At 45.8% G+C, this 23747-nt stretch overlaps 1 protein-coding gene across 2 annotated transcripts in view; it reads left to right on the plus strand.

The window, feature by feature from the left end:
* Nucleotides 1-23747, plus strand: part of LAMA3 (laminin subunit alpha 3) — a 477258-nt gene that overhangs the window by 201833 nt on the left and 251678 nt on the right. For both annotated transcript variants that reach the window (XM_063923602.1, XM_063923601.1), the window contains exons 23-26: nucleotides 4579-4721; nucleotides 7328-7425; nucleotides 18776-18929; nucleotides 21290-21447. In XM_063923602.1, coding sequence (XP_063779672.1) covers nucleotides 4579-4721; nucleotides 7328-7425; nucleotides 18776-18929; nucleotides 21290-21447 — 553 coding nt within the window. The remainder of the gene's footprint in view (nucleotides 1-4578; nucleotides 4722-7327; nucleotides 7426-18775; nucleotides 18930-21289; nucleotides 21448-23747) is intronic.

Here is a 23747-nt window from a genome sequence, read left to right on the forward strand (position 1 = left end):
ATGATTCTGGACACGGTTCAGAAAAAGGTGTTTCTTCCGGAGGAGAAAGCCAAGGAGTTATCCAAACTTGTCAGGAACCTCCTAAAACCAGGAAAAGTGTCTGTGCATCAATGCACAAGAGTCCTGGGAAAGATGGTGGCTTCTTACGAAGCGATTCCATTCGGCAGATTCCACGCACAAACTTTTCAGTGGGATCTGTTGGACAAATGGTCCGGATCGCATCTGCAGATGCACCAGCGGATAACCTTATCACCACGGACAAGGGTGTCACTTCTGTGGTGGTTGCAGAGTGCTCATCTGTTAGAGGGCATCAGATTCGGCATACAGGACTGGGTCCTGGTGACCACGGATGCCAGTCTGAGAGGCTGGGGAGCGGTCACACAGGGAAGAAACTTCCAGGGAGTATGGTCAAGCCTGGAGATGTCTTTTCACATAAATATACTGGAGCTAAGAGCGATTTACAATGCTCTAAGTCTGGCAAAACCCCTGCTTCAGGGTCAGCCGGTGTTGATCCAGTCGGACAACATCACGGCAGTCGCCCACGTAAACAGACAGGGCGGCACAAGAAGCAGGACAGCAATGGCAGAAGCTGCAAGGATTCTTCGCTGGGCGGAAGATCATGTGATAGCACTGTCAGCAGTGTTCATTCCGGGAGTGGACAACTGGGAAGCAGACTTCCTCAGCAGACACGATCTACACCCGGGAGAGTGGGGACTTCATCCAGAAGTCTTCCACATGATTGTGAACCGTTGGGAAAAACCAAAGGTGGATATGATGGCGTCCCGCCTCAACAAAAAACTGGACAGGTATTGCGCCAGGTCAAGAGACCCTCAGGCAATAGCTGTGGACGCTCTGGTAACACCGTGGGTGTTCCAGTCAGTGTATGTGTTCCCTCCTCTGCCTCTCATACCAAAAGTACTGAGAATTATACGGCAAAGGGGAGTAAGAACGATACTCGTGGCTCCGGATTGGCCAAGAAGAACTTGGTACCCGGAACTTCAAGAGATGCTCACGGAGGATCCGTGGCCTCTACCTCTAAGACGGGACCTGCTTCAGCAGGGACCGTGTCTATTCCAAGACTTACCGCGGCTGCGTTTGACGGCATGGCGGTTGAACGCCGAATTCTAAGGGAAAAAGGCATTCCGGAAGAGGTCATTCCTACACTGGTAAAAGCCAGGAAGGAGGTGACTGCACAACATTATCACCACATTTGGAGAAAATATGTTGCGTGGTGTGAGGCCAGGAAGGCCCCCACGGAGGAATTTCAACTGGGTCGATTCCTACATTTCCTGCAAACAGGATTGTCTATGGGCCTCAAATTGGGGTCCATTAAGGTTCAAATTTCGGCCCTGTCGATTTTCTTCCAGAAAGAATTGGCTTCAGTTCCTGAAGTCCAGACTTTTGTAAAAGGAGTACTACATATACAGCCCCCGTTTGTGCCCCCAGTGGCACCGTGGGATCTTAATGTAGTTTTGGATTTTCTCAAATCCCATTGGTTTGAGCCACTCAAATCGGTGGAGTTGAAATATCTTACATGGAAAGTAACCATGCTACTGGCCCTGGCTTCAGCCAGGAGAGTATCAGAATTAGCGGCTTTATCATATAAGAGCCCATATCTGATTTTCCATTCGGACAGGGCAGAACTGCGGACGCGTCCTCATTTTCTGCCTAAGGTGGTGTCAGCGTTTCACCTGAACCAGCCTATTGTGGTGCCTGCGGCTACTAACGATTTGGAGGATTCCAAGTTGTTGGACGTGGTCCGGGCATTGAAAATATATATTTCAAGAACGGCTGGAGTCAGAAAGTCTGACTCGCTGTTTATATTGTATGCACCCAACAAGCTGGGTGCTCCTGCTTCTAAGCAGACGATTGCTCGTTGGATTTGTAGCACAATTCAACTTGCACATTCTGTGGCAGGCTTGCCACAACCAAAATCTGTCAAGGCCCATTCCACAAGGAAAGTGGGCTCATCCTGGGCGGCTGCCCGGGGGGTCTCGGCATTACAACTCTGCCGAGCAGCTACGTGGTCGGGGGAGAACACGTTTGTAAAATTCTACAAATTTGATACCCTGGCTAAAGAGGACCTGGAGTTCTCTCATTCGGTGCTGCAGAGTCATCCGCACTCTCCCGCCCGTTTGGGAGCTTTGGTATAATCCCCATGGTCCTGACGGAGTCCCCAGCATCCACTTAGGACGTCAGAGAAAATAAGATTTTACTTACCGATAAATCTATTTCTCGTAGTCCGTAGTGGATGCTGGGCGCCCATCCCAAGTGCGGATTGTCTGCAATACTTGTACATAGTTATTGTTACAAAAAAATCGGGTTGTTATTGTTGTGAGCCGTCTGTTCAGAGGCTCCTACGTTTGTCATACTGTTAACTGGGTTCAGATCACAAGTTGTACGGTGTGATTGGTGTGGCTGGTATGAGTCTTACCCGGGATTCAATATCCTTCCTTATTGTGTACGCTCGTCCGGGCACAGTATCCTAACTGAGGCTTGGAGGAGGGTCATAGGGGGAGGAGCCAGTGCACACCACCTGATCCTAAAGCTTTATTTTTGTGCCCTGTCTCCTGCGGAGCCGCTATTCCCCATGGTCCTGACGGAGTCCCCAGCATCCACTACGGACTACGAGAAATAGATTTATCGGTAAGTAAAATCTTATTTTCCTTCATTTCTGTATTTCTGCTTCAATTTTTACCTTAGATTAATATTATGCTGCACACAAAAATACACACAAGTCACAGCCCATCTAAGACATAGCATCCAGTTATCTAATCCTCTCATGTGTGTCAGATTGACAGCTTTCAGTTTTCTCATTCAAAAAATAAATAAATAAAATGCATAATTACAATAAAAAAAAATTAGCATTTACACAGTAGTAATTAAATACATTAATGTTTACATTTCTTTGTCATAAAATACTAATTCATCACAAGAAATAATGAACCATGAACTGTACAATATAACGATAGATTAAGACACAGAGTTTAGTGACTTGTATAGAAGTTCTCAATTGTGATTTTATATCACCATTGAATGGTTACATCTCTTATCCTCAGATATTGTTATTTATTAATAAATCATTTTCTGTGGCTCACGTTACATTAATAGAATAATTTACATATGTTGTATTTTTCACAGTTTGATGTCACATTGTAGGGCTCCCACTGCACATTCTGACACACAATATCCCCAATTCACATTAGGACATACAGTGTCTCCAGTTCATATTATGCCACATTACAGTGCCCCCTGCTCATACTGTGCCACATTAGAGTGCCCACCAGTTCATATTATGTCACACTATAGTGCTTCCATTTCATATTGTGCCACTTTAAAGTGACCCAGTTCTTTATTATGTAACATTATAACGCCTTCCACATTACAATGATCAGATTATGACCCATTACAGTACATTGCCCTCCAGTTTATATAGTCAGCATTACAGTTATCTCCAGTTCATATTATGCCTTATCACAGGCCCCCTTACCATTATAACATCCGCTATACACACCTCTCCCTGAAAATGTAATGTAACACAATTCATGCTTAGCAATGGATCAGACCCAATTGCATAGCAGGCCAATCTGGGAAATTGGTATGCAAATTTTTACCTGGGTCCAGGCCCCCCTAAGCCTCTGGGCCCCATAGCAATGGCACCCCTTGCACCCACTATAGTTGTGCCCATGGACTTTAGGCAAGATACTGATTTTGTTTCCCACCCTTCTAATCCAACCATACCAAAATGGCTATCTCATGGCACCTCTCCACCATATACCTGTGTAAACAGTGCTTTCCCTATACATGTTCTCAACATTAATTTTCAGTTTTCTTACTTATATTGTACATTATGAAACATATATGGCTGTAGACATGCTGTCAAATCATTCAGGCAGCTTTATACTGTATATAATACAACCCCCTCCACGTGACATAAATTATTCCCTGTACTATACCTTAACCCCAAACACGCACCTGCATCCACATGACATTAATTCATATACAAACACACGCAAATGCACACCTGCCCCTGTGTAACACCTTAACCCCCCCCCCCCCCAACACACGCACACACACACACCGCCCAAAGACACTACTAAACACTTCTAAAAAAATGTACACTTAATTATGGAGAGGGAATGAGGGGAGGTAGGAGGCAGGGGGAGAAGGGAGAGAAGAACATGGGGTTGTAGAACAATGGTGCTTGGTCAAGGAAGAGATCCAGTCACCAGGTCGCAGACCATTTATCCCCCTTGGTTCATTAGTAACCTAAGCCTTGGTTATCCCATAGCCGTCCCACATTTAGGATCCACTACTAGTCTAAAGGGAGACCCCGTAGAAAAGAAGAGACTATGGTCAGATTACAGTAGTCCAATTTAAATGGATGAATCCTGAGAGAGTGGTTACATAGATATTGATTTGAAACATTTGCTGAAATAACGTTCAGTATACCCAGTACTGAGAAAGGAAAGGATTATAGCCTGCACATTTTTATTTTGCCTGTAATGTAATGTATACAAACAATAGTCTCTTGCTTGGCTCCCCAGAATTTTCAAGCAAATATCTTGTTTTTTCTAGGTTCATTAGATATCAAAGATATTGTGTTCCCTCCAAGCAAAGAGCCAGCTTTTCTGACAGTACCAGGAAACAGCTTTGCTGAGCCCTTCTCATTGGTCCCGGGAAACTGGATAATTACAGTGGTAGTGGAGGGAGTGCTCTTGGTAAGTTCATTGCTTTCAAACCATGTCCATTGCAATTCACATTAGATATTTTTACATACAGGTATTACACACATTTTTGGCAATTGCATCTGTTTTACACTGTTATACAATTTGTTGCGAACTTAGCGGTTCCTCTGCTTGCTATATATTTCATGTCTCCATGTCAGCACTTTTCAGTTGCTTTTGTGCAATGAATTATGGCCCTCATTCCGAGTTGTTCGCTCGCAAGCTGCTTTTAGCAGCTTTGCACACGCTAAGCCGCCGCCTACTGGGAGTGAATCTCAGCATAGTAAAATTGCGAACGAAAGATTCTCAAAATTGCGATTACACACCTCTTAGCAGTTTCTGAGTAGCTTCAAACTTACTCGGCATCTGCGATCAGTTCAGTGCTTGTCGTTCCTGGTTTGACGTCACAAACACACCCAGCGTTCGCCCAGACACTCCTCCGTTTCTCCAGCCACTCCCGCGTTTTTCCCAGAAACGGTAGCGTTTTTTCGCACACACCCATAAAACGGCCTGTTTCCGCCCAGAAACACCCACTTCCTGTTAATCACATTACGATCACCAGAACGAAGAAAAAACCGTGAGTAAAATTCCTAACTGCATAGCAAATTTACTTGGCGCAGTCGCACTGCGGACATTGCGCATTCGCGACTAATCGCTCTGTTGCGAAAAAAAAATAACGAGCGTACAACTCGGAATGACCCCCCATGTTTTACATGCACGCAGCCTCCAAATGACACATTGTGGCTGATTCTGAGCTGCACAGATCTCTCTTTAGATACAGTGAGATTTTGCACGCAGTGCATGTGCAGAAGCCTTATTATGCATTTATGTGTATGTTCTTCCTATTCTGAAATGGATGTAATTTGGCCGGATCTGTCTTTCTGGGAAATAGGGTGCTTTTTGGGCAGAAAATGTGCAGTGGCAAATTGCATGAAGCTACCGTGAATTGTGGGAGTAGTGTCAAAAGTTCCATATGATCTGAGTTATGCGTATGGACAAGGGAAGCCTGTTTCAGGTGGATCTCTTACACCAAATTCTGATACTAATGATGACTATTGCGGCAGCTGGTGTAAAATCCAAGGGAATTACTGGTTTCGATCCCCAGCAGTAGTTGTGCGGAGACTCACAGTACTGTATATGTCAGATTCTGGGTTTGTTTTGTACTCTACTGGGGCTTCTGGGCAGGACTGGTTAGAACTGAGTGTATGAAACTATGAGGTTGAATGATGCTTCTCCTCATTCATTACCACCCTCAGGATACTGAACAGAAAGGAGAACAGAGTAATGCCTAGAACACATGAGTACTTGAGGTGTGTGACACAGTGGGTATATTCAGTTAAGTATACACAATAGGGACATGTGCATCTGCTATGGCAGCATGAATAGATTGAGACAGTCAGTAGTAGCACACAGATGATTGCAGAAACTGCATGCAGCATGATAAATGCAGATAACACACTGTAGCTAGCAGTGCAGGTTGCAGATACAAGCACACTGGTGTAATAGGAGTGCTAGATTACAATAGGAAGAGACTGAGGAAGGATACTACTGCTGGGATGGTGTAGCACTGGACTGATTGCAGGTAATATTGTAGATGAAGCACTGCAGGAAACTGCAAAGAATTGGAACAAATACAGCAGGGCGCTTAGGAGTTGGAAAACGAATTTCTGACACAAGAACAAACTCCTTGAAGACAAGTTGTTCTGGTAATGAGAAAGTGCCTGGGAATGGTTTAAATAGGGTACTCTGAACCGTGATTGGATACTAAAATCATGTGACAACTAAAGCCTCTGTGAATGGCTGCAACAGAGTCAGCTGACCTTAGGCAAGATGGAGGCACCCATGCAGCACTAGACTGCGAGAACACTATGCCCTTAGGTTAGAACAAGGGCATCCTGAGAACACAGTAAATCAGCAGAGCAGGGTGTGGTGAGCGAGTTTAAGTACCCTTCGTGTGATAGTATTAAAACAGACTTCCGTGGCTTCCCACAACTGCAGCCATTTTGCATGCGACTCTGTGTCAGCCACAATGACTGTCAACAACTGTGACAAGAGCTTATCCAATTAACACATGCACACACCAAATACACGCTTACATTCACTCGAAACATGACCAGTATAAAAGTTGGCATACATACAGGTGTAGCAACACTCATCATGGCTGCCACTAGACGCGGGTGCGAATTGTTTACGTCTTAGTCGCACACTCTGCCATTAACATTTCATTAAGTGGAAAAAGTCACAGCCCAGCGTACTAAGGGGTCTATTTACTAAGCCTTGGATGGAGATAAAGTGGACGGAGGTAAAGTACCGGCCAATCAGCAACTACCTGGCATGTCACAGGCTGGGTTTGAAAAATGACAGTTAGGAGCTGGTTGGCTGGTACTTTATCTCCGTGCACTTTATCTCTATCTAAGGCTTAGTAAATAGACCCCTAAGTCACGGGTGCGACTAGGCGTGCTTGGAGTGCCTTGCAGCTGCTTTGCAGCCACGATGACTGTGGCAACATCTGTATAAATTAAATATTTGCTCAAAATAATTTGTGTTTATATTTTATAATATTAATAATAATAAACCATTGTAACATAATGTATTTGTAGGATTACCTTGTACTGCTCCCGAGTGATTACTATGAAGCCTCCATTTTACAGCTAAGAGTTACACAGCCATGCAATTATTTTGGACCAGTTGGTGAAAAGTACGTATGTGTAAGGAAGCCTCTAGCTGAAGTTTCTAGAGACCCCTTTCCAACACCATGCTTGCAGTTAGTTGATAGTATGAGTAGCATGTTTACTGATAGTAACATACATAGTAACATAGTAATTGAGGTTGAAAAGAGGCAAAATGCCCATCGTGTTCAACCTGTATTCTGTATTAAGTTGAGTTGATTTTACTGTACCTGCTGAAGAATGTTTTATGACTAGTTAACAACTATAAATCATGTTACACCCGAATTAACAACGTCAATATTATAAATGTTGTAACCTTGGATATCCTTTTCAATCAGAAATTCATCCAATACTTTTTTAAATGCATTTACAGAGTCCACCATTGCCATTTTCCCTGGCAAGGAATTCCAAATCCTTATTGCTCTAACAGTAAAGAACCCTTTCCTCCGTTGCGTATGGAATTTTTTTCCCTCCAGCCTCAGCGAGTGCCCACGTGTCCTAAACAGAGTTCTTTTAATAAATAATTCCTCTGATAACTCCTTGTAGTGCCCCCTTTACATATTTGAAGACGTTAATAATGTCTCCTCTTAGACGTCTGTTTTCTAGCGTATACATATTCAACCTAGTAAGCCTTTCCTTGTAATCCAGTACCTCTAGCCCTTTAATCAATTTAGTAGCTCGCCTTTGAACCCTTTCGAGTTCACTGATATATTTTTTATACAGTGGTGCCCAAAACTGAACACAATATTCCAGGTTTGGGCGTATCAATGATTTGTACAGCGGCATGATTACACTCTCGTCCCTTGTCTCAATACCCCGTTTTATGCACGCTAGCACCTTACTTGCCTTCTTTACTGCGCTTTGACATTGTATACGGTTATTAAGCCTATTATCAATGTGTACCCTCAAATCTATTTCCAAAACTGTCACCCCTAGACTTTCCCCGTTTAATATGTAGGATGGAAGTTAGTTTTTAGTCCCGAAATGCATAACTTTGCATTTTTCTGTATTGAACCTCATTCTCCATTTAGACGCCCAGATTTCAAGTTTAGATAAATCATTCTGCAGAGACTCCACATCTATTTTCTGAATTAATTACACTACACAGTTTAGTATCATCTGCAAAGATTGAAACTGTGCTTTCCAGGCTTAGATTTTCTTAAATCCCTACTAGGGAGGCCAATCCCGGGATTGGGATCGGCGGGATCCCGGGATTCTGGCCCAAAAATGCCGGGATTTGAATCCTGGGATTGGAGCCTCCAATCCCGGGTTTCACGGGATTGCATTGCGCATCTGCAGTGAGGGAGGGTGGGTGTAAGTAACACTTACAGTTAGGCGGGTGGCAGCCATGAACACAGACCATGGCGGCGGCATTTCAAATGTAACGCCGGCCGCCAGCCAATCACAGCTGGTGGACCGGTGGCCAATCAGGGAAGTGGCCGCAGCGGCTCCTGATTGGCAGCCGGACTGCCCGTTCTGACTGGCTGATGGCCAGCGCTACAATTTGAAAGGCCTCCGGCGCGTTCAGCGTGTCTTGTCCATGGCTGCCACCCGCCTAATAGTAAGTGTAGTATTACTGACACCCACCCTCCCTCACTGCAGCCTCCCTCCTGCTCCGCTTCCTACACCCTCCAACACTGCTCCCTAGTCACTTCACGACACCCACTATCCAGCGCTGCTCCCTACACTACACCCACTATCCAGCACTGCTCCCTACACTACACCCACTATCCAGCGCTGCTCCCTACACTACACCCACTATCCAGCGCTGCTCCCTACACTACACCCACTATCCAGCGCTGCTCCCTACACTACACCCACTATCCAGCACTGCCCCCTACACTACACCCACTATCCAGCGCTGCTCCCTACACTACACCCACTATCCAGCGCTGCTCCCTACACTACACCCACTATCCAGCGCTGCTCCCTACACTACACCCACTATCCAGCGCTGCTCCCTACACTACACCCACTATCCAGCGCTGCTCCCTACACTACACCCACTATTCAGCGCTGCCCCCTACACTACACCCACTATTCAGCGCTGCTCCCTACACTACACCCACTATCCAGCGCTGCCCCCTACACTACACCCACTATCCAGCGCTGCCCCCTACACTACACCCACCCTCCAGCGCAGCTCCCTACACTACACCCACTATCCAGTGCTGCCCCCTACACTACACCCACTATCCAGCGCTGCTCCCTACACTACACCCACTATTCAGCGCTGCTCCCTACACTATACCCACTATCCAGCGCTGCTCCCTACACTACACCCACTATTCAGCGCTGCCCCCTACACTACACCCACTATTCAGCGCTGCTCCCTACACTACACCCACTATCCAGCACTGCCCCCTACACTACACCCACTATCTAGCGCTGCCCCCTACACTACACCCACCCTCCAGCGCAGCTCCTTACAGCCTCCATGCTCCCTACACTCTTCTCCACTCCCCTCCACTCCCACTCTCCCTGCTCCCTACTGCAATCCCGGGAATCCCAGGATTGAGCGTTTTTCAATCCCGAATCCCGGGATTGAAAAAACGGCCTGGGATTGGCCTCCCTAGTCCCTACAAAACCTAGAAAAATAAATGTAATAAACAAACACGCCAGTAGAGGGCCTTACATGTCCATTTTAGCCACTGGCAGGCAATGATTTGTCATTTTCAGTAAGTATGTAAAATATTTTGTCATATGATACAGAATATACTATGTATTTATTTATTACTCAGCAGCACTTTACATTTGGGAGGTCAATTAATAAAACAAATCTGGGTATTAGCAGACAAGCAGAGGGCCTGTGTTCTCAAGTTTACAATCTATGGGGGTGATTCAGACCTGATCGCTGCTGTGAGTTTTTGCAGGTAGTAACTGTGCATGCGTCGGACAACACCAAAGGGCATTGACGGCCATCGACGGGTTGATGTGAGAAATCCGATTGCATGGGCATTCGCAAGAGGATTGACAGGAAGAAGCCGTTTGTGGGTGGGATTCCGCTGCCGGAATCCCGGCTTCGGTATGCTGACTGGCAGTCATGCTGACCGGCGGTCTCCCCCATAGGTATGCTGACCGGCGGACTCCCCCTGGAGGTGGCGACTATCCGAACGCATGTCAGCAAAGTTTGCAGCCCAGCGATCAGGTCTGAATCGCCCCCTATAGACGGCAATCTCTATGAAGTATGTAACGTGATGGATAATTTTGTGTATACAAAATATCTTTTATACTGCCACCAAAAACTCATAATGACAATCTTCAGATCATCTCATTTATTAATAATTAATCCATTTGAAAATAAATGATTCAACATTGCTTTATGTCAGGATCCATAGATTTGTTATGGCATTTACTCAAGTGGATAAATAGCCCACTCTCATACTTCTAGTTACTATGGAACAGATGTAGGAGGCTAATACCACTAATCTGAATGCTGGAATAATAAATATTCAGTATTATGGATTTCTAGTAGCAAACACCAGGACTGTCTTATTGATTATGGGAGTGCTGTGCCAGCCACACATCGGGGGACATTTACTAAGATGGGATTTCTATTTTAAGTAGAGATGTGCACTTGAAATTTTTCGGGTTTTGGTTTTGGGTTCGGTTCCGCGGCCGTGTTTTGGGTTCGACCGCGTTTTGGCAAAACCTCACCGAATTTTTTTTGTCGGATTCGGGTGTGTTTTGGATTCGGGTGTTTTTTTCAAAAAACCCTAAAAAACAGCTTAAATCATAGAATTTGGGGGTCATTTTGATCCCAAAGTATTATTAACCTCAAAAACCATAATTTCCACTCATTTTCAGTCTATTCTGAATACCTCACACCTCACAATATTATTTTTAGTCCTAAAATTTGCACCGAGGTAGCTGTGTGAGTAAGATAAGCGACCCTAGTGGCCGACACAAACACCGGGCCCATCTAGGAGTGGCACTGCAGTGTCACGCAGGATGGCCCTTCCAAAAAACACTCCCCAAACAGCACATGACGCAAAGAAAAAAAGAGGCGCAATGAGGTAGCTGTGTGAGTAAGATAAGCGACCCTAGTGGCCGACACAAACACCTGGCCCATCTAGGAGTGGCACTGCAGTGTCACGCAGGATGGCCCTTCCAAAAAACACTCCCCAAACAGCACATGACGCAAAGAAGAAAAAAAGAGGCGCAATGAGGTAGCTATGTGAGTAAGATAAGCGACCCTAGTGGCCGACACAAACACCGGGCCCATCTAGGAGTGGCACTGCAGTGTCACGCAGGATGGCCCTTCCAAAAAACACTCCCCAAACAGCACATGACGCAAAGAAAAAAAGAGGCGCAATGAGGTAGCTGTGTGAGTAAGATAAGCGACCCTAGTGGCCGACACAAACACCGGGCCCATCTAGGAGTGGCACTGCAGTGTCACGCAGGATGGCCCTTCCAAAAAACACTCCCCAAACAGCACATGACGCAAAGAAAAAAAGAGGCGCAATGAGGTAGCTGTGTGAGTAAGATAAGCGACCCTAGTGGCCGACACAAACACCGGGCCCATCTAGGAGTGGCACTGCAGTGTCACGCAGGATGGCCCTTCCAAAAAACACTCCCCAAACAGCACATGACGCAAAGAAAAAAAGAGGCGCAATGAGGTAGCTGTGTGAGTAAGATAAGCGACCCTAGTGGCCGACACAAACACCTGGCCCATCTAGGAGTGGCACTGCAGTGTCACGCAGGATGGCCCTTCCAAAAAACACTCCCCAAACAGCACATGACGCAAAGAAAAATTAAAGAAAAAAGAGGTGCAAGATGGAATTGTCCTTGGGCCCTCCCACCCACCCTTATGTTGTATAAACAGGACATGCACACTTTAACCAACCCATCATTTCAGTGACAGGGTCTGCCACACGACTGTGACTGAAATGACGGGTTGGTTTGGACCCCCACCAAAAAAGAAGCAATTAATCTCTCCTTGCACAAACTGGCTCTACAGAGGCAAGATGTCCACCTCATCATCATCCTCCGATATATCACCGTGTACATCCCCCTCCTCACAGATTATCAATTCGTCCCCACTGGAATCCACCATCTCAGCTCCCTGTGTACTTTGTGGAGGCAATTGCTGCTGGTCAATGTCTCCACGGAGGAATTGATTATAATTCATTTTAATGAACATCATCTTCTCCACATTTTCTGGAAGTAACCTCGTACGCCGATTGCTGACAAGGTGAGCGGCGGCACTAAACACTCTTTCGGAGTACACACTTGTGGGAGGGCAACTTAGGTAGAATAAAGCCAGTTTGTGCAAGGGCCTCCAAATTGGCTCTTTTTCCTGCCAGTATAAGTACGGACTGTGTGACGTGCCTACTTGGATGCGGTCACTCATATAATCCTCCACCATTCTTTCAATGGGGAGAGAATCATATGCAGTGACAGTAGACGACATGTCCGTAATCGTTGACAGGTCCTTCAGTCCGGACCAGATGTCAGCATCAGCAGTCGCTCCAGACTGCCCTGCATCACCGCCAGCGGTTGGGCTCGGAATTCTGAGCCTTTTCCTCGCACCCCCAGTTGCGGGAGAATGTGAAGGAGGAGATGTTGACAGGTCGCGTTCCGCTTGACTTGACAATTTTCTCACCAGCAGGTCTTTGAACCCCAGCAGACTTGTGTCTGCCGGAAAGAGAGATCCAAGGTAGGTTTTAAATCTTTTAAATCTAGGATCGAGCACGGTGGCCAAAATGTAGTGCTCTGATTTCAACAGATTGACCACCCGTGAATCCTTGTTAAGCGAATTAAGGGCTCCATCCACAAGTCCCACATGCCTAGCGGAATCGCTCCGTGTTAGCTCCTCCTTCAATGTCTCCAGCTTCTTCTGCAAAAGCCTGATGAGGGGAATGACCTGACTCAGGCTGGCAGTGTCTGAACTGACTTCACGTGTGGCAAGTTCAAAGGGCAGCAGAACCTTGCACAACGTTGAAATCATTCTCCACTGCGCTTGAGACAGGTGCATTCCACCTCCTATATCGTGCTGAATTGTATAGGCTTGAATGGCCTTTTGCTGCTCCTCCAACCTCTGAAGCATATATAGGGTTGAATTCCACCTCGTTACCACTTCTTGCTTCAGATGATGGCAGGGCAGGTTCAGGCGTTTTTGGTGTTGCTCCAGTCTTCTGTACGTGGTGCCTGTACGCCGAAAGTGTCCCGCAATTCTTCTGGCCACCGACAGCATCTCTTGCACGCCCCTGTCGTTTTTAAAAAAATTCTGCACCACCAAATTCAAGGTATGTGCAAAACATGGGACGTGCTGGAATTGCCCAGATTTAATGCACACACAATATTGCTGGCGTTGTCCGATGCCACAAATCCACAGGAGAGTCCAATTGGGGTAAGCCATTCCGCGATGATCTTCCTCAGTTGCCGTAAGAGGTTTTCAGCTGTGTGCGTATTCTGGAAACCGGTGATACAAAGCGTAGCCTGCCTAGGAAAGAGTTGGCGTTTGCGAGATGCTGCTACTGGTGCCGCCGCTGCTGTTCTTGCGGCGGGAGTCCATACATCTACCCAGTGGGCTGTCACAGTCATATAGTTCTGACCCTGCCCTGCTCCACTTGTCCACATGTCCGTGGTTAAGTGGACATTGGGTACAGCTGCATTTTTTAGGACACTGGTGACTCTTTTTCTGAGGTCTGTGTACATTTTCGGTATCGCCTGCCTAGAGAAATGGAACCTAGATGGTATTTGGTACCGGGGACACAGTACCTCCAACAAGTCTCTAGTTGGCTCTGCAGTAATGATGGATACCGGAACCACGTTTCTCACCACCCAGGATGCCAAGGCCTCAGTTATCCGCTTTGCAGCAGGATGACTGCTGTGATATTTCATCTTCCTCGCAAAGGACTGTTGGACAGTCAATTGCTTGGTGGAAGTAGTAAAAGTGGTCTTACGATTTCCCCTCTGGGATGACCATCGACTCCCAGCAGCAACAACAGCAGCGCCAGCAGCAGTAGGCGTTACACGCAAGGATGCATCGGAGGAATCCCAGGCAGGAGAGGAATCGTCAGAATTGCCAGTGACATGGCCTGCAGGACTATTGGCATTCCTGGGGAAGGAGGAAATTGACACTGAGGGAGTTAGTGGGGTGGTTTGCGTGAGCTTGGTTACAAGAGGAAGGGATTTACTGGTCAGTGGACTGCTTCCGCTGTCGCCCAAAGTTTTTGAACTTGTCACTGACTTATTATGAATGCGCTGCAGGTGACGTATAAGGGAGGATGTTCCGAGGTGGTTAACGTCCTTACCCCTACTTATTACAGCTTGACAAAGGCAACACACGGCTTGACAAATGTTGTCCGCATTTCTGTTGAAATACTTCCACACCGAAGAGCTGATTTTTTTGGTATTTTCACCAGGCATGTCAACGGCCATATTCCTCCCACGGACAACAGGTGTCTCCCCGGGTGCCTGACTTAACCACCTCACCATCAGAATCCTCCTTGTCAATTTCCTCCCCAGCGCCAGCAACACCCATATCCTCCTCATCCTGGTGTACTTCAACACTGACATCTTCAATCTGACTATCAGGAACTGGACTGCGGGTGCTCCTTCCAGCACTTGCAGGGGGCGTGCAAATGGTGGAAGGCGCATGCTCTTCACGTCCAGTGTTGGGAAGGTCAGGCATCGCAACCGACACAATTGGACTCTCCTTGTGGATTTGGGATTTCGAAGAACGCACAGTTCTTTGCGGTGCTTTTGCCAGCTTGAGTCTTTTCATTTTTCTAGCGAGAGGCTGAGTGCTTCCATCCTCATGTGAAGCTGAACCACTAGCCATGAACATAGGCCAGGGCCTCAGCCGTTCCTTGCCACTCCGTGTGGTAAATGGCATATTGGCAAGTTTACGCTTCTCCTCCGACAATTTTATTTTAGATTTTGGAGTCCTTTTTTTACTGATATTTGGTGTTTTGGATTTTACATGCTCTGTACTATGACATTGGGCATCGGCCTTGGCAGACGACGTTGCTGGCATTTCATCGTCTCGGCCATGACTAGTGGCAGCAGCTTCAGCACGAGGTGGAAGTGGATCTTGATCTTTCCCTAATTTTGGAACCTCAACATTTTTGTTCTCCATATTTTAAAAGGCACAACTAAAAGGCACCTCAGGTAAACAATGGAGATGGATGGATACTAGTATACTTATGGATGGACAAGCGACTGCCGACACAGAGGTAGCTACAGCCGTGGACTACCGTACTGTGTCTGCTGCTAATATAGACTGGATGATAATGAGATGAAATCAATATATATTATATCACACTAGTACTGCAGCCGGACAGGTAGATATATTTATTATGTAATGACTGATGACGGACCTGCTGGACACTGTCAGCTCAGCAGCACCGCAGACTGCTACAGTAAGCTACTATAGTAGTATGTATAAAGAAGAAAGAAAAAAAAAAAACACGGGTAGGTGGTATACAATTATGGATGGACGAGCGACTGCCGACACAGAGGTAGCTACAGCCGTGGACTACCGTACTGTGTCTGCTGCTAATATAGACTGGATGATAATGAGATGAAATCAATATATATTATATCACACTAGTACTGCAGCCGGACAGGTAGATATATTTATTATGTAATGACTGATGACGGACCTGCTGGACACAGTCAGCTCAGCAGCACCGCAGACTGCTACAGTAAGCTACTATAGTAGTATGTATAAAGAAGAAAGAAAAAAAAAAAACCACGGGTAGGTGGTATACAATTATGGATGGACGAGCGACTGCCGACACAGAGGTAGCTACAGCCGTGGACTACCGTACTGTGTCTGCTGCTAATATAGACTGGATGATAATGAGATGAAATCAATATATATATATATATATAATATCACTAGTACTGCAGCCGGACAGGTATATATATTTATTATGTAATGACTGATGACGGACCTGCTGGACACTGTCAGCTCAGCAGCACCGCAGACTGCTACAGTAAGCTACTATAGTAGTATGTATAAAGAAGAAAGAAAAAAAAAACCACGGGTAGGTGGTATACAATTATGGATGGACGAGCGACTGCCGACACAGAGGTAGCTACAGCCGTGGACTACCGTACTGTGTCTGCTGCTAATATAGACTGGATGATAATGAGATGAAATCAATATATATATATATATAATATCACTAGTACTGCAGCCGGACAGGTATATATATTTATTATGTAATGACTGATGACGGACCTGCTGGACACTGTCAGCTCAGCAGCACCGCAGACTGCTACAGTAAGCTACTATAGTAGTATGTATAAAGAAGAAAGAAAAAAAAAAAAACCACGGGTAGGTGGTATACAATTATGGATGGACGAGCGACTGCTGACACAGAGGTAGCTACAGCCGTGGACTACCGTACTGTGTCTGCTGCTAATATAGACTGGATGATAATGAGATGAAATCAATATATATATATATAATATCACTAGTACTGCAGCCGGACAGGTATATATATTTATTATGTAATGACTGATGACGGACCTGCTGGACACAGTCAGCTCAGCAGCACCGCAGACTGCTACAGTAAGCTACTATAGTAGTATGTATAAAGAAGAAAGAAAAAAAAAAAACCACGGGTAGGTGGTATACAATATTATATATATATTATATACAATTATATATATATATATATATATATATATATATATATATATATATATATATATTAAACTGGTGGTGACTGGTGGTCAGGTCACTGGTCACACTATCAGCAACTTGCAAGTAGTACTCCTAAGCAGACAATCACAATATATATTATACTGGTGGTCAGTGTGGTCACAATGGCAGTGTGGCACTCTGGCAGCAAAAGTGTGCACTGTACGTTATATGTACTCCTGAGTCCTGCTCTCAGACTCTAACTGCTCCCCACTGTCAGTGTCTCCCCCACAAGTCAGATAATATACAGTCACACTATCTATCACTTCAGCAAGTAACTAGTACTCCTCCTAATGCTCCCCAAAATTACTACTGTGTCTCTCTCTACTGTCTCACTCTCTTCTCTATAAACGGAGAGGACGCCAGCCACGTCCTCTCCCTATGAATCTCAATGCACGTGTGAAAATGGCGGCGACGCGCGGCTCCTTATATAGAATCTGAGTCTCGCGATAGAATCCGAGCCTCGCGAGAATCCGACAGCGGGATGATGACGTTCGGGCGCGCTCGGGTTAACCGAGCAAGGCGGGAAGATCCGAGTCGCTCGGACCCGTGTAAAAAAACATGAAGTTCGGGCGGGTTCGGATTCCGAGGAACCGAACCCGCTCATCCCTAATTTTAAGATGGGATGTTGCCCATAGCAACCAATCAGATTCCAGGTATTAGCTTCTAAGAGGTGCTATATAAATGAGAAGTAGAATCTGATTGGTTGTGTTGTGTACTGTGTCAGTCACAAGAGATCCAGAATTGCTTTTCACCTCAGGCTGAGTAGCTGAGTAATTTTAGAAAATGAAAGGGCTGTGTGTCTCATAAAGGGGCTGATTCAAAGTCATTAGCAACCGGTCACATCTGCAGCCACACTGTCTGCTGAAAATAATACAGATCTACGCAGCTGCTCCACCCGATACATCTGCTTGTGAGAGCAGCGGCCGTATGCTTGTGCGGGAAATCTCTGGATGTTTGCTTACACCTGTTTCTGCATAGGCCACAATTCCCTACAGTCACCAGTGACATACACCCACAGCAAACTAGTGCTATGTGATTTGGCTGACTGTTGTGCTGCTCTTACTTGCCCCGCAGATCCGCTGAGATGTGTGTGTCCACTTCAGATGGCCTCAGACGCTTCTGAATCAGACTCTAAATTAACTATTCACAACCATCAGTCTAACACAAATAGAGCTGTGTTAATCCGGTTTGTGAGTTTGCAAGTGAAGTACACAAATTAAGTTGTGACCTTTAAATCAGACCCCGCATTCATAGTCACAAGGCTCTGACATTGCATCTTCCATGAGGTTCTCTCATTATGCTTATTCTTGTTAGCTCAACATACTGTATATGAACATATCATCCATGCATGTTTGTCTTAATATAGGGGCAGATGTACTAAGCCATTGAGAGAGATAAACTACTTGCCAATCGGCTCCAAACTGCCATGTTACAGGCATTGGGGGAGATGTACTAAGCCATGGTGAGTGATAAAGTAGAGAGCTATAAACTACCAACCAACCAGCTTCTGACATTTTTCAAACACAGCCTGTAACTTGGCAGTTAGGAGCTGATTGGCTGGCACTTTATCTCTCTCAATTTTATCTCTCTCCAAGGTTTAGTTCATTTCCCCCTGGGTTTGAAAGATGAAGGTTTAGTACATCTGCCCCTGTAAAGAGTGTTTACACACTGTTCTAGGTGTACACGTTTTTTCACCTATCTCTTCTATTCCCAAGCTGTTTAGTGTATCAGCATTTGCCCATGGATAAGTTTGCGTGTGTCCGTGGTACTGAGATGGAGTATTTCAAACAGGAAGGGGTAAATCGGCCCATAATTGTTCAGCAGCCCAGTCTTGGATACCCATTCATGGCAGACATTTCCGGAAGAGAGGTAGGATGATCTTTTGTTTTTATCAATGTCCTAATTAAAATTCTGGCTCATATTTCCAGATGAAATGACTGTATATGACCATCAGGACAGGGTACAACTATGCTTATGTTTCAGCTAGTCAAGCATCATATAAACAATTTAGCTAATTAATAAGAATGTTTAGTGGGATTGAAGTTTGGCCGAATTATTTGATTTTGAAAAACAAATTTGAAAGGAATTCCCCTGAGATGTATGAATTGCTGGATACAGAGACATGACTTCCTAAACCTACGTATAAGATGTAAACCCATGCTGCCTACATTAAGCATGCTTTTAGAAATCCAAATTTGTCCCATAAAACTCAGCTTTGCTGCACTGCTCATGTAATATGCAACTGATTGTTCTTCAGAGGCAGATTTAAGGTGTGGAAGGCAAGTTGAATACAGTACAGACATGCACATGTAAGTCCAGCAGGAGAGTGTGGAGGTGGTCTAGGTATACTAAACATTTCCAGATTCATCTCTTGTGAGGCATAGCTATTGCAGATGCTCTCGCAGCCAGGGCACACTGGAACTTAGTCTCTCTCTTCCCCTATCCCAGGGCCATCTTAACAGCAGTGTAGGTCCCTGGGCAAAGCAATGCACTGGGGCCCCTACTCATCCTCCAGCGATGAGGGTGGGGGGTGCTATCTGCGGCAGCATTGATGTCCCGCGGGCGGTAGGGGGTGTTCTATCTTCTGCTCAGCATGTAGGACCTGGAGTAGTAATTTCTTCTTATTACTCCTTTACTGCACATATGGTGGGAGATGGGGTGGGGGGGAGAACACTAAACTGTAGAAGAGGACATTGGGCTGAATGAAGGGACCCCGGTATATGACTTCCAGCATGGAAGGGGGTGTTTAATACGCAGGGTAGGTGGATAGTGGAGGGGGCTTAATATTCTTGCATGACAGCAGATATCTCCAGTTCTTGGAAATAGATTTCCTTGCTTTCAATTGGATAAAAAATAGGGAGTCACACCTTTCAGGAGGTACTGAAGACTTGGGGATCTGGGTTCTGGAGCCAGAGCAATCCACCGACGAAAATATAAAATTGCAAATAAGGCGTGTGGAGCTGGAGCAGGGACCATCTGCTGGAAGGCTGATATCTCTGGTTCTGGGCATAGTAGAGATAAGCTGTCCACCGAAAGGGGAGAGTCCCAGCTTCTGGAGTATACCCTCAGAAAAACTCTAAGTCAGACAGAACCCGAGATATCTTGCTGGGAAGATATGTCAGGAGAATTAACAGGCTGGGATGGGGACCACTGCTTTGAAGTCAGATATCTCCGGTTCCCCAAGGCCAATTTAAAAAAATCTGGTACCCCTGAAAAAAGGGGGCCATCACATATCAGTCTAAGGTGGTCATTCCGAGTTGATCGCTAGCTGCATTCGTTCGCTGTGCAGCGATGAGGCAAAAAAAACGGCACTTCTGCGCATGCGGAGCAATGCGCACGCGGGAAGTAATATTACAGCGAACTATGTAGTTTCACACAGGGTCTAGCGAAGCTTTTCTGTCGCACTGCTGGCCGCAGAGTGATTGACATGAAGTGGGCGTTTCTGGGTGTCAACTGACCGTTTTCAGGGAGTGTTCGAAAAAACGCAGGCGTGCCAGGAAAAACGCAGGCGTGGCTGGATGAACACTGAGCGTGTTTGTGACGTCAAAACAGGAACTGAACAGTCTGAAGTCATCGCAAGCGCTGAGTAGGTATTGAGCTACTCTAAAACTGCACAAAAAAATTATGCCGCCGCTCTGCGATCCTTTCGTTCGCACTTCTGCTAAGCTAAAATACACTCCCAGTGGGAGGCGGCATAGCGTTTGCACGGCTGCTAAAAACTGCTAGCGAGCGAACAACTCGGAATGACCACCTAAGGCCCTTATACTACTGGGGCCCTTGGGCAACTGCCCATCGAGCCCATACAAAAAGATGCCCCCCCCTCCCCCGTTTTCGCTCCATCTCTTTCACCCTCTTCACTGTTCACAAGCTTTCTTCTCCCACCCCAAAAGACTTGCTCTGTCTTTCTCCATCTTCCAGTGATCACAGACTCAACCTATGGAGCCTGAGAAGCTCCCAGCAGCTGGGAGGAGTTAGGTAGTGAGATTGGAACCCATTTCCGTGGCATGGCAGCCTTGTTCGGTGGGAGGAGAAAAGAGACTGGTGTTGTGGGGGCTCATCATCAGACTGGGCACAACACCAGCTCTCTAGTTGTCATGCCTCTCTCCAGCTCTCTAGTGGACATGCGCTAGACGCATGCTGTAGCTCGCTATGTAATAGATATCACTTATATTGACAGACAGTAAGTAATAAACATATACATAACGTAACATGTACATTTGTGTCTGCAGGTGGAGTTACGTTTCAGAGTAAACATCCCTCGGGTTGGTTTTTATGTGCTAATATTTGAATATGTCAATGAAGACACTCAGCAACACTTTATTAATGTGATGACAAGCAATAACCCTACTGCTGCAGCCAGAGTCAGACTGTACAGCTGTAGATACAGGTACAGTGGTCCTTCTGTATCACATACCAGCTTATTGTAGCTTAGCATTTTTGTCCTCCATTAAATAAGAAAAAACAACCACATTATTATAGGATGGATAGGTGTAATGTGGTCTATGTCTATGACTTTGATGAATATTGCCTCATTACTTTGTTTTATTATCCTATAATATATTAATTCTCATGTTACAGTCAGTGTTTATTGAGAATATGCTTTTTTTTTATTATACAGTAAATGTAATACTTTACAGCACATATAATGGTATTACTCCAATGCTTATCCAGCAGATCCAATGCTTATATTGCACCTTTATACAGTTACTCCTCCTGTCTGTTATTTTTTGTTATAGAACCTCTGTGCTTATTTATTTAAAACCATATGCATTGTTGTGGTTTTTGGTATTATTTTATTTTTAATGTTTCTGTGCATTTGTGACCTATGCTTATTATTCAAACAAAATGAAAATATAATTTACTCCATTAAATGAAAATAATGGCAGAAAATATAAAGAAACAGAAAATTGGCGTACTATGGGGGGGGGGTCATTCCGAGTTGATAGCTCGCTAGCTGTTTTTAGCAACCGTGCGAACGCATAGTCACCGCCCACAAGGGAGTGTATTTTTGCTTTGCAAGTGTGCGTTCGCATGTGCAGCAGAGCTGTGCAAAAACATTTTGTGCAGTTTCTGAGTAGGTCTGAACTTACTCAGCCCTTGCGATCACTTCAACCTGTCCGGGGCCGGAATTGACGTCAGACACCTGCCCTGCAAACGCATGGACACGCCTGCGTTTTTCCAACCACTACCATCAAATAGTCAGTTGCCACCCATAAACGCCCTTCCTGTCAATCTCCTTGCGATCGGCTGTGCGAATGGATTCTTCGTTAAATCCATTGCACAGCAACGATCCGCTTTGTACCCGTATGACGTGCCTGTGCATTGCGGTGCATACACATGCGCAGTTCTGACTTGATCGCAGTGCAGCGAAAAAACCTAGCATGCGATCAGGTCGGAATGACCCCCTATGTCTGTAGCCACTCCTTCCTTTAGGAGCTCTATTTAAAAAAAGAATATAGGTAGTGTACGGGTTGGGTATGTAATCCCAGCGATCGGGATGCCAGTGGTCACATGACTGACAGCGACATCCCGACACTGATGATCTCTACACCGGACAGGGTTAGTATTCTACCCCTCCCCTGTCCCCTACCGTAGCCCTAAACCTCCTGGGATGGCAGCTATGGCTAAACTTTCAGGGATAGCGGCTACAGCTTACCCTTAGTGGGTGGCGGGTATGGCTAACCACCCCCATAGTGCCTAGCCCTAACCCTCTCCCGTCCTTGGGTTCTAACACGTACCTCGATACTCACATTTGGGATGTTGGCTGTCAGTGTTCTGGCGTCGGTCACATGACCGCCGACATCCCCACCACCGGGATATACGGAACGCATCCCTTTGTGTACAGCGTCTTAAATGTGCATGTCCTGTCAACAGAGCTCACATATTTGGCAGACATACAAATGTGTCCTTATGCACTGTGTGGTCCCTCTTGGCACGTTAGGTCCAGAGCGACTCTGCAACACTGAGCTCCTACATCGCTTAAAATTTGCATCTTACTCGCAAAAATGAAACCACTGGGAGCGACAAAACTACATTGCTAGATTACACTGGTCAATTTGATGTGCGACATTTGTACATCTGTGTGTGAATGAGTCTGAATCTATGTGAAAAGGGCTCTGATGCGAGCGCCTGCTGCTTCTTCTCATGCCAAGTTCTGCTGTGCTTACTCTGTAACTTTGTATGTGTGTAAGACCGATTCCTCTGCGGTTAGTGTCACAGCCGTGTACACAATGGGCCTGAATTCGGATTTGTACGTAAACCGATGGTTTATGTAGAAATCTGATGGTGGGGAAACCGCGCATGCGTGGGTCCCATTCTACACATGTGAGGTGTAGCGGGGGTGGACCATTCTACAAAATGGCTCATGTCAACCCGTTTTGTAGGTGTGCCAAGCCCAAGGTCTGCTTCATCCACCAGACTTCCTGGACCCGGCTGACCAGTTCCCATGGCCAGTCTGCGTAAGCTTCGGCTTGCAGAGACTGGCTGAGGACTGTGAACATTGCGACCGATGGCTGCAATGCTGATCCAATGCTGCATCTTCGGACACAGCACTTGAATCGCAGATGCTGGCAGGATGCGTCTTTTTCCTACAGACTTCTCCTGTAGCATTAGTATTTTAGTTGTACTGTATTGCGCAAGAGCTTCCCTGTAGCTGTGCAATACCATGCAAATCGGAATCAGGCCCTG

The sequence above is a fragment of the Pseudophryne corroboree genome, chromosome 5 (assembly GCF_028390025.1).
Source record: "Pseudophryne corroboree isolate aPseCor3 chromosome 5, aPseCor3.hap2, whole genome shotgun sequence".
Classification (NCBI taxonomy): domain Eukaryota; kingdom Metazoa; phylum Chordata; class Amphibia; order Anura; family Myobatrachidae; genus Pseudophryne; species Pseudophryne corroboree.